This window comes from Epinephelus fuscoguttatus, linkage group LG15 (assembly GCF_011397635.1).
Source record: "Epinephelus fuscoguttatus linkage group LG15, E.fuscoguttatus.final_Chr_v1".
Taxonomy (NCBI): domain Eukaryota; kingdom Metazoa; phylum Chordata; class Actinopteri; order Perciformes; family Serranidae; genus Epinephelus; species Epinephelus fuscoguttatus.
In genome coordinates, this window is record NC_064766.1 from 18,901,763 (window position 1) to 18,915,456 (window position 13,694).

Consider the following 13,694-nt stretch of genomic DNA (forward strand, 5'->3'; position numbering starts at 1 on the left):
GGAGACTTCTCCCTCTCCATGACAACACCATGAAAAGCAGTTAGACGTCTAATGGCATTACTCTGTTACATGTGTGTGCTCATTAGAGCTACTCTCCGTGGCCTTTGGGACGTGTAGCTATTGTAGTACGTGACAAGGGTAGATTCCTAGGCAGTGCCTCGACTGTGGGTCATAGCTCTTTGTTTACGATGGCAGGGTTTTGGTTGCACCTGGAGACTTTAAAGAAATGCTGGTGAGATGGTTAACGTGTCCAATTCTTTAAATAAGACCAGCATTTTTGTCTAATGTGACTTTAAAAAGTGAATAATAAAGTCTAGAACTGCCCTTCTAGGTGTTAGAAGTTTCTTTAATAACACCTCCCCTCACATGTTAATGCAGCGTCCTCTTACCTGGTTATATAATAATGCAATCCTGAAAATACCTACAGCCGAAATAACTTGTCTGACATTTCCAGAAGTCTCATTAAACCAGAAATTGCACAAGGTTTAAGCAAGATTAGACAAATATTGGTGACATAACAGAGAAAAGGTCATCTTCAATGTTGTCATTGAACACCACATTGGTCTGAAAGAGATAAATTTGTATGAAAGTACTTGAGCTTACATTTCTGACACATCGGAGGTTCAAAGGGCCCCAGAAATGTGTCCGTTTTCAATATTCAGTTTTGATGAAAAACGTCCTCACCTTCATGAAATACTTGCACAATACAGTCTGTGGAATTTTTCCTCCTCTTTATTAACCAAAGACTGCAGTGTCCTGTCATTTGAAAATAACATACCTTGTTGTAATTGTGTGCCTTTAATCATTTTGTGAAGGTCTCCAACTTTGAAAAACCCAGACATTTGGGCAGTGAAGTGCAATTATTTGTCTGTCTGTGACACAGTAATTAAATCTCTTGCCCTGCTTTTAAATAGTGATACTGAAATGTAAGTACATTTACTCAAAGTACTGTTCTTTGTTCTACTCCACTACCAACGTTGCTCTTTTTAGTCCACTACATTTGTGTGACATCTGTAGTTACTACATTACAAATCTGTGTTCCAGATATGATTATCTGATAAAATATGATGCATTGGTATAGATTAAACTACCCAACAGTATATATAATAGTTATTATATTTATTATATTATTATGAGCGACGTCATACATTTGCTGCTTACCTGTCAATGCTTCAGTAATACCACTCAGATGGGGTGTATTTCTGCATTTAGTACTTTTACTCTGATGGTTTGAAGTACAGTACATTTTGCTGATAATGCTAATGATACATACTTTCCCTTGGGTAACATTTTTAATCCAGAACTTTTACTTGTAATGTTTGATATTGATACTTTTACCACTAAAAAATGGGTTTCTCTTTTGTTTACGTCCCCTAAAATGTCTGACCTTGACTATACTGACTTGTATCTGTGCAAAATTTGTCAGTAGAGAGCTTTTTTTACATCACTTTAAGGACGTGATGTCTGCACATTCTCCCAAAATCTAAGATTCAAACATACACCAGGCAAGATAAATTGGGTACATCACTAATACAAAAGCCAATCACTGTGTAATTCTGGAAACACAGTAAACAGTATTTACCCATTCATTTCCCAGACATTCAGATCCACAAAACTTGAGAAGAAGCTATAAATTTTTCACATGGATTTTTTTTTTTTTACCTGTTTAACATCTCATATTTGCTTTTAAAATGGTTCAAACATAAATTATGTGCTTTAACAATATGATAAATAGTTCCTCTAAGCCTCACAGATGGCCATGCTTGTTAAAAAGGGGGGCATGGCTCGACCGAGTCCACTTTAGATGATGTAGAACACTTGATTGGCTTATAGACATCCCATCAAATAAGTCTTTTGGTTGGAGTCAGATGACAGTTATCATATATCTAGGCATCCTAGAAAAGTCGAATAGGTTAAGTAAAAGTAAATGTTGCATAGGTCTCTGTAAAGGGTTCCTGTGGAGGTTTCTTATAAACAAAAAGAAGTGAAAGAAAGTTGTTTTATTTCAGTGTAACTTACCAAAATGCATTTCAGTTAGGAACACTTTAGTCAAAGAAAACTTTATTTCCATTTGCAGTGTTAAATTGGTATTATGGATCTGTTCTGGGGCCTCTCTGCTTTTCCTAGGCCAATGCAGAAAGCCTAAGGTGGAGAGAGCGCACCTCTCTGCCCTTCCACGCGCAAATGAGGAAAGTCTCAGGCAGAGAGCGTAAACCTCCCTGCCCTTCCATGCACCTACATGGAAAGCCTGAGGCAGGGAGAGCAGAAGCAAAGACCTCTCGGGAACAGAACGGAGCCGGTATTAATGACAAACAGAAACGACATTGATAAGTCAGACACAGCATGAAAAGGTGGAACTGGGGTGGAGGCGAGTTGCAGAGCAGCTTGCAGAGGAAGCAGCAACAGTGGGCAGACCAGAGCAGTTTAAATTCGCCATTTGGTTGCATGGAGAGGAGTCATATGATCTATCAGCTGACTCCTTCCATCAATCAGCTGCTCCATCAGTTGATTGGCTGTTTGAGATCAGCTGATGTAGCTGGGATATGAGCTGAGCTTGACATCGTGTCCTGCCTGAACTAACGCTATGCTCAATTTGTGTATCCTTGAGGTCTAACAAACATGTCGTGCATTTCTGTCTTTATAGAACATTAGCAAAATTAAGTATTTTAAATCCAGCATTGTTTACATCCATATTTCCCAGCTTGCTGTATTCCTCTCTCTGCTTGTGCTTTGCAGAAAATCTTGGCAGGTTATTGCCACCTGTTGATCAGTGGGGTAGTGTCAGGAATCTATATCTATACCTATATCTATAAAATTTAAAGGAACGTTTAGCTGCGCTTCAGATCAGATAAAGAGATGTCTGCACATAGAACGACTTTGTTGTTTATAAGAGGAAGTGAAACTTGCACACCCAAAACAAGCAACAAGTGTAGAGCATACACACCCAAATGCATTTCATACAACTTCCATGTATATGCAGCTCTTTTGTTTTAGCAGTGCAGACTGCATTACACTTTACTTGAACATGTCAGACAGAACGTTCATATTTGTAAGACATTCACTGACAAAGTTATTACAATACCTTTACATGACAGTCACATTAATTTGTTGGAGACTGAATTATGTTGTAAAAGTAAGTCAGCATAGGTAACACGCTGTGGAGTTGTGTTGTAGGCTTTCCACTCAGTAGGTTTTTAGCAAATGTCCACAGACGTCATGAGTTGAGACATTAAACCAGCTTCTGAATCAGACGACAGAGATGACAACTACAGTAGCTGTCAATTAACAGAGGCTTTTCCATAGAGGTCCTCTGATTGAAATCAATACATTGTTCAATGGGAGCAGCATTCGCCAAGGTTTGGCCGACTTTAGTCACTTTACTACTGATGATGACATTCCCCACTGAGCTGGAACTATTGATTGTTATGTGGCTCTTCTTAAATACCTTGATTATTTGGAAACATGAAGATGTGTATTCATGTGCTTCACAAGGATTTTGACTGAAGAAATTGATTTTGAGCATCTTGTTTGCTCGGTACATGCATTTATGCACCATTTTGTTGTGGGAACGTCAGCACTTCTTACACAAATTTAAAAAAACATAATTGTTTGCCCTATTGTCAAGACTTTCCACTATTTCACTATTACAATATGTTCATCTAACATCAGACAAAACCTTTTTGTTCTCACAGAGCCCCCAGTGCCAATTGCTCCTCCCCAGCTGACTGCCGTTGGTGCCACTTACCTTTGGATCCAGCTGAACGCCAACTCCATCAATGGGGACGGTCCAATCATTGACAGGGAGGTGGAATATCGCACTGTGTCTGGCACTATGTATGACCTGCAGCCCGTAGACAAGACCACACACAAGATCGGCCACCTGGATCCAGACACAGAGTACGAGATCAGCGTTTTGCTGACCAGACCTCTGGAGGGAGGCACCGGAGCCCCCGGACCCCCTCTGAGGGCCAGGACCAGATGTGCAGGTGAGGCCAACAATACCATTACTTACGCAGCACCACTGGGATTTTAGGGAAATTATGCATCATGTTGTTTCGCAGTGTTGCATAAACAGGCTTAAAAACAACTCATACATCCTGTTGTAGATATAGATGTGTAACATAATCTAAACTATCTAAAGTCTACAGATTTCCCTCAAGCTTTAATGTGAAGTAGGACTAGGTAGAAAGCCCAGTGAGATTCAGACATTTATTTTCAAATGAGAAATGTGCTGCAAGGAGCAATTGCAATTGCATATTAAAAGATAAGCTATCAACTAGAGGTTGTGCCTGGTTTATGCTGGCTTTTTTTAGCAGAGGCACATGCCAGGATTGTAGAGGACGTTTTTATAAGATACAAAATAAATTAAGAAGTATGTAATTCAAACTATTTCAAAGCATACCAGACCCATGTGGCTATGCTTGCTATGTGCATGTGCTATAATGGCATACAGCATGACAGTAACAGTTGGGGAAGGGATGATATGAAAACTTTGTGTCAGGACTGTCCTTGGTAAAACAATTGTCATTCATGATACCGTCCCATTAATCATCAAAATATACTTTAAACTCTTAAGCCCAGTTCAGACCAAAGACTCATGATGAGACGAAACCATTTTAGAATGTCGCAGAGAAAAGTTGAGTGGTATGAACTGACCATCAGAGCTCAAGACAAGCCAGCTAAAGGTGTCACCTGCAACTCAGCTAGTCAAATCGTATGCGGCTGGTTTTAGAACGTAAGGCCAGCAGACGCTGGTCAAGCCAGAATGACCGCAAATGGCGTGTTTGCTTGCTGCGGCAGGTGCTCTGTTCCCGCCGAGCCCTCCGTTTCTGTCATCACATGTGCCGGTGTCTGATGATGGGTCACTGCTACTGATTAATTGGCGGTGGGTATTTATATTATTGTGGCGTATTTATTATGAATACAGTCCATCTGCTTGGTTTTGTTCATGTTTTTGCGCCGTCCCATCGCCACGACAAATGCAGCTGTAGCCAGTATGTCACTATCACTATCCTCATTCATATGTTAAGAAGCTACAAATTGTATTCAGCCACAAAATAGGCATGAAAAGCTGTGAATCAGAATGGAAGCACAGAGAGTTGTTGCATAGAGATGATACACTATCTCATCTAGTTGCATTGGTGTGAACTAGCAGAATTTTAGAATGTTGCAGAACAGCGCATTGCAGGGAATTGCATGCTTCAACTCGTCTTGTTGCAAATCTTTAGTCTGAACTGGGCTTTAGATGGCACTTAAACATACTTGAATGACGTTACCTTGCATGTTATTAAGAATCTGATATTTCAATTGCATTGTATTTAGTGAACATTCTTTTAAGTGGAAGCAAATCTTACAAGGCCAGGCTTTTCAGCTACTTCAGATAGCATTATTTCTTTCATATGAAATGTGCTGATGCTTGATGAAGATTATTTTAGGTTTGTGCATATGCAACCTATTTTTGCAGAGTGTCTTTTACTGCTGGTTGCCCAGCAGCCTGACATGATTTTCACCATTATCCTGATAATGGAAATTTACCACAATCAACTTATTGTGAGTGTTTTTCATTGTGTTCTGTAATGAAATCGTCGCATCCCTAATAACAAAGACATCCTACTGTATGTTTGAGCTAGACGAACTGAATACCACCGCTAACAGATATAGGTCACAGGCAACAAATGTAGTATCTCTGCCAATTCACAATTCATTTGATGAAACGCGATCTGATACCAAATTTTGTTTTCTTGTCTGAAACAGGCATTGTGTCTTTTTTTCTTTCTCACTTGGAAAAAGTTCCTCTGAAGTTTTATTGTCAACAATCCAGTCGTATTCTTCCTGTAACAGGCCTTGCAACACAACACTGGAGTGGGCCAGCAGCCCTCTCTCAACTCTAGCTTGATAATGACCTGTCAATTACACATCAAAGGTGATGCCCAGGGAAGAGCAGTGTATGGAGCTTTTGATATCTGTTGCAAAAATAATTTGCGATCGTGAAACTGAGTAAAACAGGGTTCACTTTCGCTGTCAGCACTTTGCACGGTCCCAACACAATGACTCACGGATACAACAGAGAATAACAGTGAACAAAATAGAGAGAAACTGGAAACTGTAACAGTTCTGTGGGAAAGGGTGGTCAGAGCAGTTCAAGCAATCCATTCATTCAGCAGTTTTTATTATTATTGCCTCAGGCTTGTTGTATTTGAATGTGTAGCATCCCTAATTTACTTTTACAAACAAAGCATTTCAAAAAGATTCCTATTTTTACAAATCACCCCCTGCATACAATAAATAGCCATCAGGGCTCCATTGTTGGTAAAGCTCCATTGTGTTTCCTCTAAAGCCTCACTGCATTTGAAGCAAATAACTGCAGCTCACAATTGCCCAACATATATCACTGCCATTTTACATAGGTAATTATTTTTGTATCGTAGACGAAGCCCTCTGTGTTTTCATTGTTTCCACCTATAGATCTTCATTAACATTTTTGGCATATGGACATAAATTGTCTCATTTCTAAGTAATGTATCCTACCTAAACACCTGGAACAATTAGAGCTGTGCATACTTTTATAGCATTACAGGAAAACAGATAACACCTATGAACCAGTGGAATATCAACAACTTTAAATAAACTCTTTTAACTTTGGTTGCTGTTGGGAACAGCTGTGTGTCACAATAATTGATATGATTTATGGCTGGCTCCAGACATAGAGCTGAAAACTGCCCTACCACATGGTTAACTCGATAACTACTTGTTTATTTGGGTTAATTCTCGTTCCAAAGTCCCTGCGAGCTTCTTAATTCATCAGCGACGCAGATTGATATCATGTGTGAGGCAGAGTGGCACCTTAAATTTGGGTCGTTACATTGCCGCTTTACTGTGGGCATTCAGACTCCAACATGTACATAAACACTTTGAGAATGCCTGATGATATTGTACAAATTGCCCTTCTCACAACATTAACCAGCTAAATTCCCATGCTGTACCAGGATGCCAACTCGGGGAACAAAACAAACCTAGCCTCAGCATTTTCCCCCGGCTAATGCTGTTTGGTGTCCAGAGAAATGCTGATGAAAATGAGATTTTTCTCCCCTCCCTGCCCAGGGTGTAACCCCCTCTCCCCACTGTGAAGGTCATGGGCTTATTCATTTTTAGTCTGGCTGATAGGGATGAATGACCCTACCTGTGCAGCCTTCTGAGCCAGGCACAGCTTCTGTGGGGGTCCTGCCCCCTTGGCCACCCTGCCGGTCACAGTCGGGGAGATTGATGGCCCCGGCTCCTGAAGTGTGTTTGAGGAAGCAGCTCTTGATCTTGTCCGGCACTCTGCTGGTCTTTCCTACTGACAGGCTGGGCCTCAGCAGAGCTCCTAATTGAACGGTTAAGACTCACAGGGCTGTGTGATACATCACTGTTGATACAGGCAGGCCCGCAGACTCACTCCCCCTCTCCCTGCACTGCTGTCTGGAGGCGCTAATGAAAATCTGTGGCCACTTTAGAGCACAGTCTCTCACATAATTATTCATAGCCATGCCTTGGTCACTTCGCAAACTGAGCAATGTTTCTGATGACAAAGGATGTTTTAATTCAATCTTCTGTAAAATAGGGAATGTATAATGCAAGGACGCCACCAATTCAATTCAGAAGCAGGAGGTAGACAGGGGCAGCTTTGAAAGGTTTTTTTTTCCAGTGAAGCACTTCCATTACTTTTCTAGTGAACATCAAAAGAATGTCCGTATCCAAGGCTCTGTGATTGCTTGAGGGGGTTATTTGTGGGTTTCAAGGGTTTGCAGAATGATTCAAACAACATTTTGCTTTTGCATATCCTCATGTCTTTCGTCCGTCGATGTTGAATTTCACAGCTTGTTAACATTTGTTATCCCCCCCCCCCTCCACCACCCCCATTTTCCTACTGGCCAAAATTACTCGCCAAGCTAAAAAGCTAAAAGAGAAAAGCATTTGGTAACCGTACTCCTCTGCCATGTGAAATTTGTGTCTGTGTGAAGTTGTTTACCACTTCAGAGTTCTCCACGCTTGGTAAGTGCTACTTGAAGGAAGACACTGTTTTATCAGGTGGTGCCCTAGGATCACAGCAGGGTGCCCTGCATTTCAGCAACACTATTGAGAAACCATCTCACACTGAGAAACCATTTCCAGCCCACACTAGGACGGCAGATAAGCGAGCCTTAAACAACTATTCCTCTGCAGTCGGAGTTGTACTTTCTGTCAGTGTGGAAAAGTATCATCCAGCATCTTCACATCGTAATCTGCTTTGGGTAATAACGGTCACAGACACATTTTGAACATGGATTCACGCTACTTTTAGAAGCATTTGAAACATTTTGTTACTCGAATAAAACAGCTATTCTAATATTTGTTTATGTAATCCTACTTCTGCTGAAGACTGTTAGTTATGCTACTTTTGACAGCGTCTAAATCAATCAGCTCTCAGTTGTTTGAGTTAGGGGTACACAGGCACACAGAGATAATTTCATACTAGTTTCCATGGTGAAAGAACAGTCTGTCCTGTGTGCCTCATCTCCACCCTATGGCCTTTGCTGTCTCGCTGGCTCTCGGGCGCTTTAAAAATGTCAGTACACGATGTCCATGCTGGGTCCAAACACCTGCTCAGACTCCAGCTTCTGCCAAGTCCACATCTCCATCTATAAGTTGTCTCCATCTGCGCTCCAGTACCACGTGGGAGTAGTCTCATCTGTTTGTTTTTTACTTTGCCATTCTGTTGCACTGAGTGCTATTAAACACGGGGGAATGAGCGTTAATCAGGGATCAGCCCTCCCTTAAACACTCGTTTACAACAGTGGAGAGCAGGGAGGAGCTGCGCAATTATGTTCACCCATACCAAGGTTGGTTATTTGCATTTAGCCTCCTGGTTAATTTGTGAAGGGCCAGGTCTGTTTTAATGCAAAGGCAGAAGAATGACAGCAGTGTCTGGCAACATGAAAATGGTAGTAATGGTAGAATCACTTTATTTGCCAAGCACAATCATTTGTTACAGTGACATTGGTGCTGGAACATAACAACTTGAAGGACAAGTGCGATAGTTGCCACATTGAATGTTAAGCCAATTTTCCAGCTTTTTTTCCCCCAGCATCTCCCTTCTCATAAAAGTTTTACATTTATTCAAAAACATGTTATTTTTCCTCTCAACAATATCAATTGTCAGACTGTTCATGAAGTGCCTGTACCAAGCAAGGAATTTATTAAACACAACTTCATGAAAGGTCATTTTAGTCAAATATGTGCTTGTTAGTACGTGCATTCAGAAAGCTCTCGCTGCATGTGCAATACAATACTTTGCATGCCAGTGAAACCTGTACAAGGACAAACATTTCAGCAGCCATGCTCAGTGAAGCAATATTGTAATAAAGCTTTCCAAACATGCTAAGGAATAAAAATACAATTTGGTGCCTCTTGACTGAAAAAAACTAAACTCTTGTATGTACATCAGAGGCTTTAATAAAAATGCCGAGGCAGACACCTTCCAGTTTAAGTAAAATACTTCTAACATGACTGTCTCTCCAAAAACTCTTCACAGTCTTTTTTTACACACCACTTGTCACCATCGCTAACATCTTACTTTGTTATACCTGCTCCTGTATTGGAGAGATTAGGCTCATTTTCTTTACATTCTTTAAGGATCAAAATCACTTCATTTTCCTCATGTTGTCTGGAACACCTGTATCCCCTATCTGTCTGAGATGCTTCATTTTAGCACCTCTCTTTAAGGCCCCCCCCCCACCAAAAAAGCAACTGGACATGTGTCAGCATGAATATGATACAAAATCAGGGAAAAAAATGAACATTGCAACCAAGATTGCCTGTTTCCCTGATGTTAGTATGTAGCTACATGTAGCAATGCAGGCTACATAATGTAGATGTAGCCTGCCAGAAACAGATGACCATATGAAGAAATCCAACACAAGCTGACGTCAGCTTGTCTAGAAAGTGGAAAAACAGTTGGTAACAGAGTATTCACAACAGTCTGAAAGCTGAGGTTGTTGGTCACAGGATTATTTTTACATACATTTATCTCATTATCTTAAAATGTGGCCATGTTTTTCATAATTTTTTTCTAATCTGTGTTGAAAAGCAACTCATATGACTTGGGGTCGATTCACAGCCTTTCGTGGGAATTTTATTGAAGACACAGCTTACAACTTCACATACCGCAACAATGAGACAGCCTTGTAGAGCAGTTCACCCAACATTCTTATACTCCTCCTCACATAAACATTATACCTAACTTTCCGTGTGTGTATGTGTGTGTGGGTGTGATTTCCTGCTGTTTCCAGAACTTGCACTTATCTTCATCTTACTTGGTGTACTACCACACTTTTTTTCTGCCAACATCTATTTCCCCATCACAAAGTTTCTCCATCACAATGTTTGCCAGGACACACTGCTCTAAGACTTCTCCCCAGAGTGAGACCATTCAGGGTTGCTCAGTTTTAATAAACATGTTTTGCTTCTAAGTTGACCTTAAGGGTCAAGTATTTCTAGGCCTTTTCGCCACCACATCTGTTACTAAAATAAACTTTCTTCATGTAGACATACAGTTCAGATGGATCAACTGTCAGCTAAGACTTGAAAAAGGTATAGTTTTTACCATGGCTAGAATGACCCTTTAAACCAGTGGTTCCTAACTGGTGGATCGTGGTCCAAAAGTGGGTCATGGGCTCATTCTGAATGGAGAGCATACTAGCTCATGACATGGTCAAATGCAAGTATGACACTGAACTGATTAAACAATCTTGGTGCAGTATACCAAGAGGAAGTTATTCAACATAGAATGAAATACATGAACTAAATTGGTGTTTCTGTGTAGATCTGTATTGTTGCCCTTTTGTAAAAGCATATTGGGCATGATCAGAATGATATAAGCTGTACAGTTAATCGTCTGGTGATTACAGTACTGAAAAATCAACCTGTTCTTTCTCCATCTCCACTTTTAAACCTTACAAGTAATGAATAATGGTAAGTTAATGTCATTCCTTTTTTCGGCCATTGTTCAGCTGTCAAAAAAAAAAGGCTTTGAAAAGTGCAATCTACAGTATAAAAGGCCTTTTTCCCAACGTGTTCTTAATTTGTCAGGAAAAGGTTAGCTTTGATAGACAAGGAGATTTAATGACTTGGCTTAATGTAAGGACAGTTGGGGCTTGGTACCGCTTGTATAGAGTCTTTGCGAATATTCTTATTTACCCTCAGGAATTGTGTCCAGCTCTAGTGAAAAAACTGGCAAATTTACTTCACCTGTGTTGAATTTGGAACAGCATGACTTCCCAATGTCCACAAATTGTGAAAGTAAAGTGTGAGACCTTTTCTTTTGGAGGAATTTTTGTTTTGTATATTTACAGAAACTGTATACTTAAAGAATAAAAGAAGCAGAGGACAAAAGATGCTGCATAGCTGTCACATCCAAGGACAGAGATGCAGGTTGACAATACGTACTGTTTGCTAAAAGGGGGTCTAGATTTTGAGCTGTGAGATGCATTGTTAGCCTTCTAACCAGGTTAGCGCCTTCAGCATTCATTATTTCAAGTCGAACTTGAAGGAGAGCTACACCCATTTTCAAAATCATTATGTATTATTCCTATGGACAAAGACAGTCCAAAAATGTTAGAAAACTTGAACAACTCTCTCCCAAATCAAACAAGACTAGCTCAAAGCCTAGTATACAGATCATGTATGAAATTCTGGAGGGCTTTTAATTTGAAACAGGAAGTGGCCAGCAGTCACCAGTCATGTTTGCCTTGGCTTTTGCTTTCAGGGCGAGACCCCATGTGGTCCAGCCCAAGAATTGATGTAAATACATGTTAAAATGAAGAACAGAACACTTAGACACAGTCACACAGCAGAAGAGAGCTGCCTACTGTGGAGCTGTACCCACTGATCATATAACACAACCCTTCCTCGGTATGTACATCCCCACGTTACTGGTGGAAGCTGTGCAACCATTTGCCACTATCAGAGCCAAGTCACGCGATAACGATAGTTTGTAAAACATCCTATATTGGCATCCATTACCAAAAGGAGACTATTGTCATTGTGGAGGCACCCGTTCTGACCTTTTAACACGTAATATTTACTTCAGTTTCAAACAGTGTGTCGTTTCCACTTTCTCCCCATATCAGTGGCGGCACCCATTCTGACATTGTAACATGTAATAGTAACATTTAAATAAATTTAAGGCTTGATTAGGGGCGTCGGTGGCTTAGTGGTAGAGCAGGCGCCCCATGCACAAGGCTGTTGCCGCAGCGGCCCGGGCTCGAATCCAGCCTGTGGCCCTTTGCTGCATGTCATCCCCCCTCTCTGTCTCTCCCCCCTTCACACTTACCTATCCTGTCCATTAAAGGCAAAATGGCCAAAAAATATCTTTAAATAAATTTAAGGCTTGTATCATACAGACATGGTTGTTCCATTAACAAAGGGATGAGGTAATCCGTTCTCCCCTCCGTCTAATGTGGAATTTATACTTCTGCATCAAATCAGCGCCATACATACGGCGTAGGCTCTGCATCAATGTAAAGCCTATGCTGTACCCTACACCATAGCTAGAAATGTAACCTCTGCAAAATAGCATTTTAAGTCTTATATGTGATTTATCCTTCAGGGATTTATACTTCGGGATTTATCCTGGCTTCATATGAGCAGAGGAGATCTCCGCTCGTCGCTAGGCTAAATTATACAGTGTAAAATGCCATAGGCTTGTGCTAATAACATTAGCATGGTAGATTTGTTTGGAAAACGTGTTTAGTATAAGACAGTTGTTTTCTCGGTGAACCTAATGAGTTGCAATGGAGCTGAATTCTGTAACATTACCTTTGTTAAATGTTACTGTTGTTCTGGCTTCATATGAGTAGAGAAAAAGGCCGCTAGCCGCAAGGCAAATTTACAGTGTAAAATGCCATAGGCTTGTGCTAAAAACGTTATTATGTTGTATTTGTGGGGAAAATGTGTCCAGATAAAGACAAGTGTTTTGTCTGTGAATGCTGTGAGTTATAGTAAAGTAAGTGAAGAATAGTCTCTATTAAGCCATGTTTAATTACAGTGTGTTTTGGGTGTGTTTTGAATCAAATAAACTTTACAGCACTTCACAAAAACCCCACTGCAGACTTGTGTTTGCACTAGTGTGCAGAGTGTAACAAACACACACCACTGCACAAGTATAAATGCTCACAACAGCATAGGCCACAAGTATAAATCTCACCTAAAACAACCATTTAGCCCTCGGATGGATGGCTAGTTAGCTAGCTAGCTTGTTAATTTTATCATGGCTTAATGCTAACGTTACAGTGTTTACAGAAAATGATTCGAAAAAAATTTCACTCATTGCAACATGTGATGAGTGACAAGAGTGTGTGAAAATAATAAATACAGTAATACAGGACTGTCAGTGTCCACGGCTCTGTCAGCAGTCATCAGTCACCCTGGCCAATTGTGTAACTTCATCACTCACTCACTCACTGGCTTACTCACTCACTCATTGACTTTTGTGTTTACATTGCTGGCCTCACCTCTGTGGTCCAATCGAAAACTAGAGTGCTAAAACTTAAATTTGTGATGTCATCAAGTGTAAAGTCTGGAGCTGCTCCATAGACAGTGAATTGGTAAAGATGTCAGTGATGACACTGAGAGCACCCAGGGGAATGTTCTGAGTATATGGGTACATTTTTCTGTGT

The 13,694-nt window shown here is 40.6% G+C and overlaps 1 protein-coding gene across 7 annotated transcripts in view; it reads left to right on the forward strand.

Moving 5' to 3' along the window:
* Positions 1–13,694, forward strand: part of LOC125902498 (receptor-type tyrosine-protein phosphatase mu-like) — a 225,238-nt gene that overhangs the window by 85,238 nt on the left and 126,306 nt on the right. For all 7 annotated transcript variants that reach the window (XM_049598881.1, XM_049598884.1, XM_049598883.1 and 4 more), the window contains exon 7: positions 3,693–3,986. In XM_049598881.1, coding sequence (XP_049454838.1) covers positions 3,693–3,986 — 294 coding nt within the window. The remainder of the gene's footprint in view (positions 1–3,692; positions 3,987–13,694) is intronic.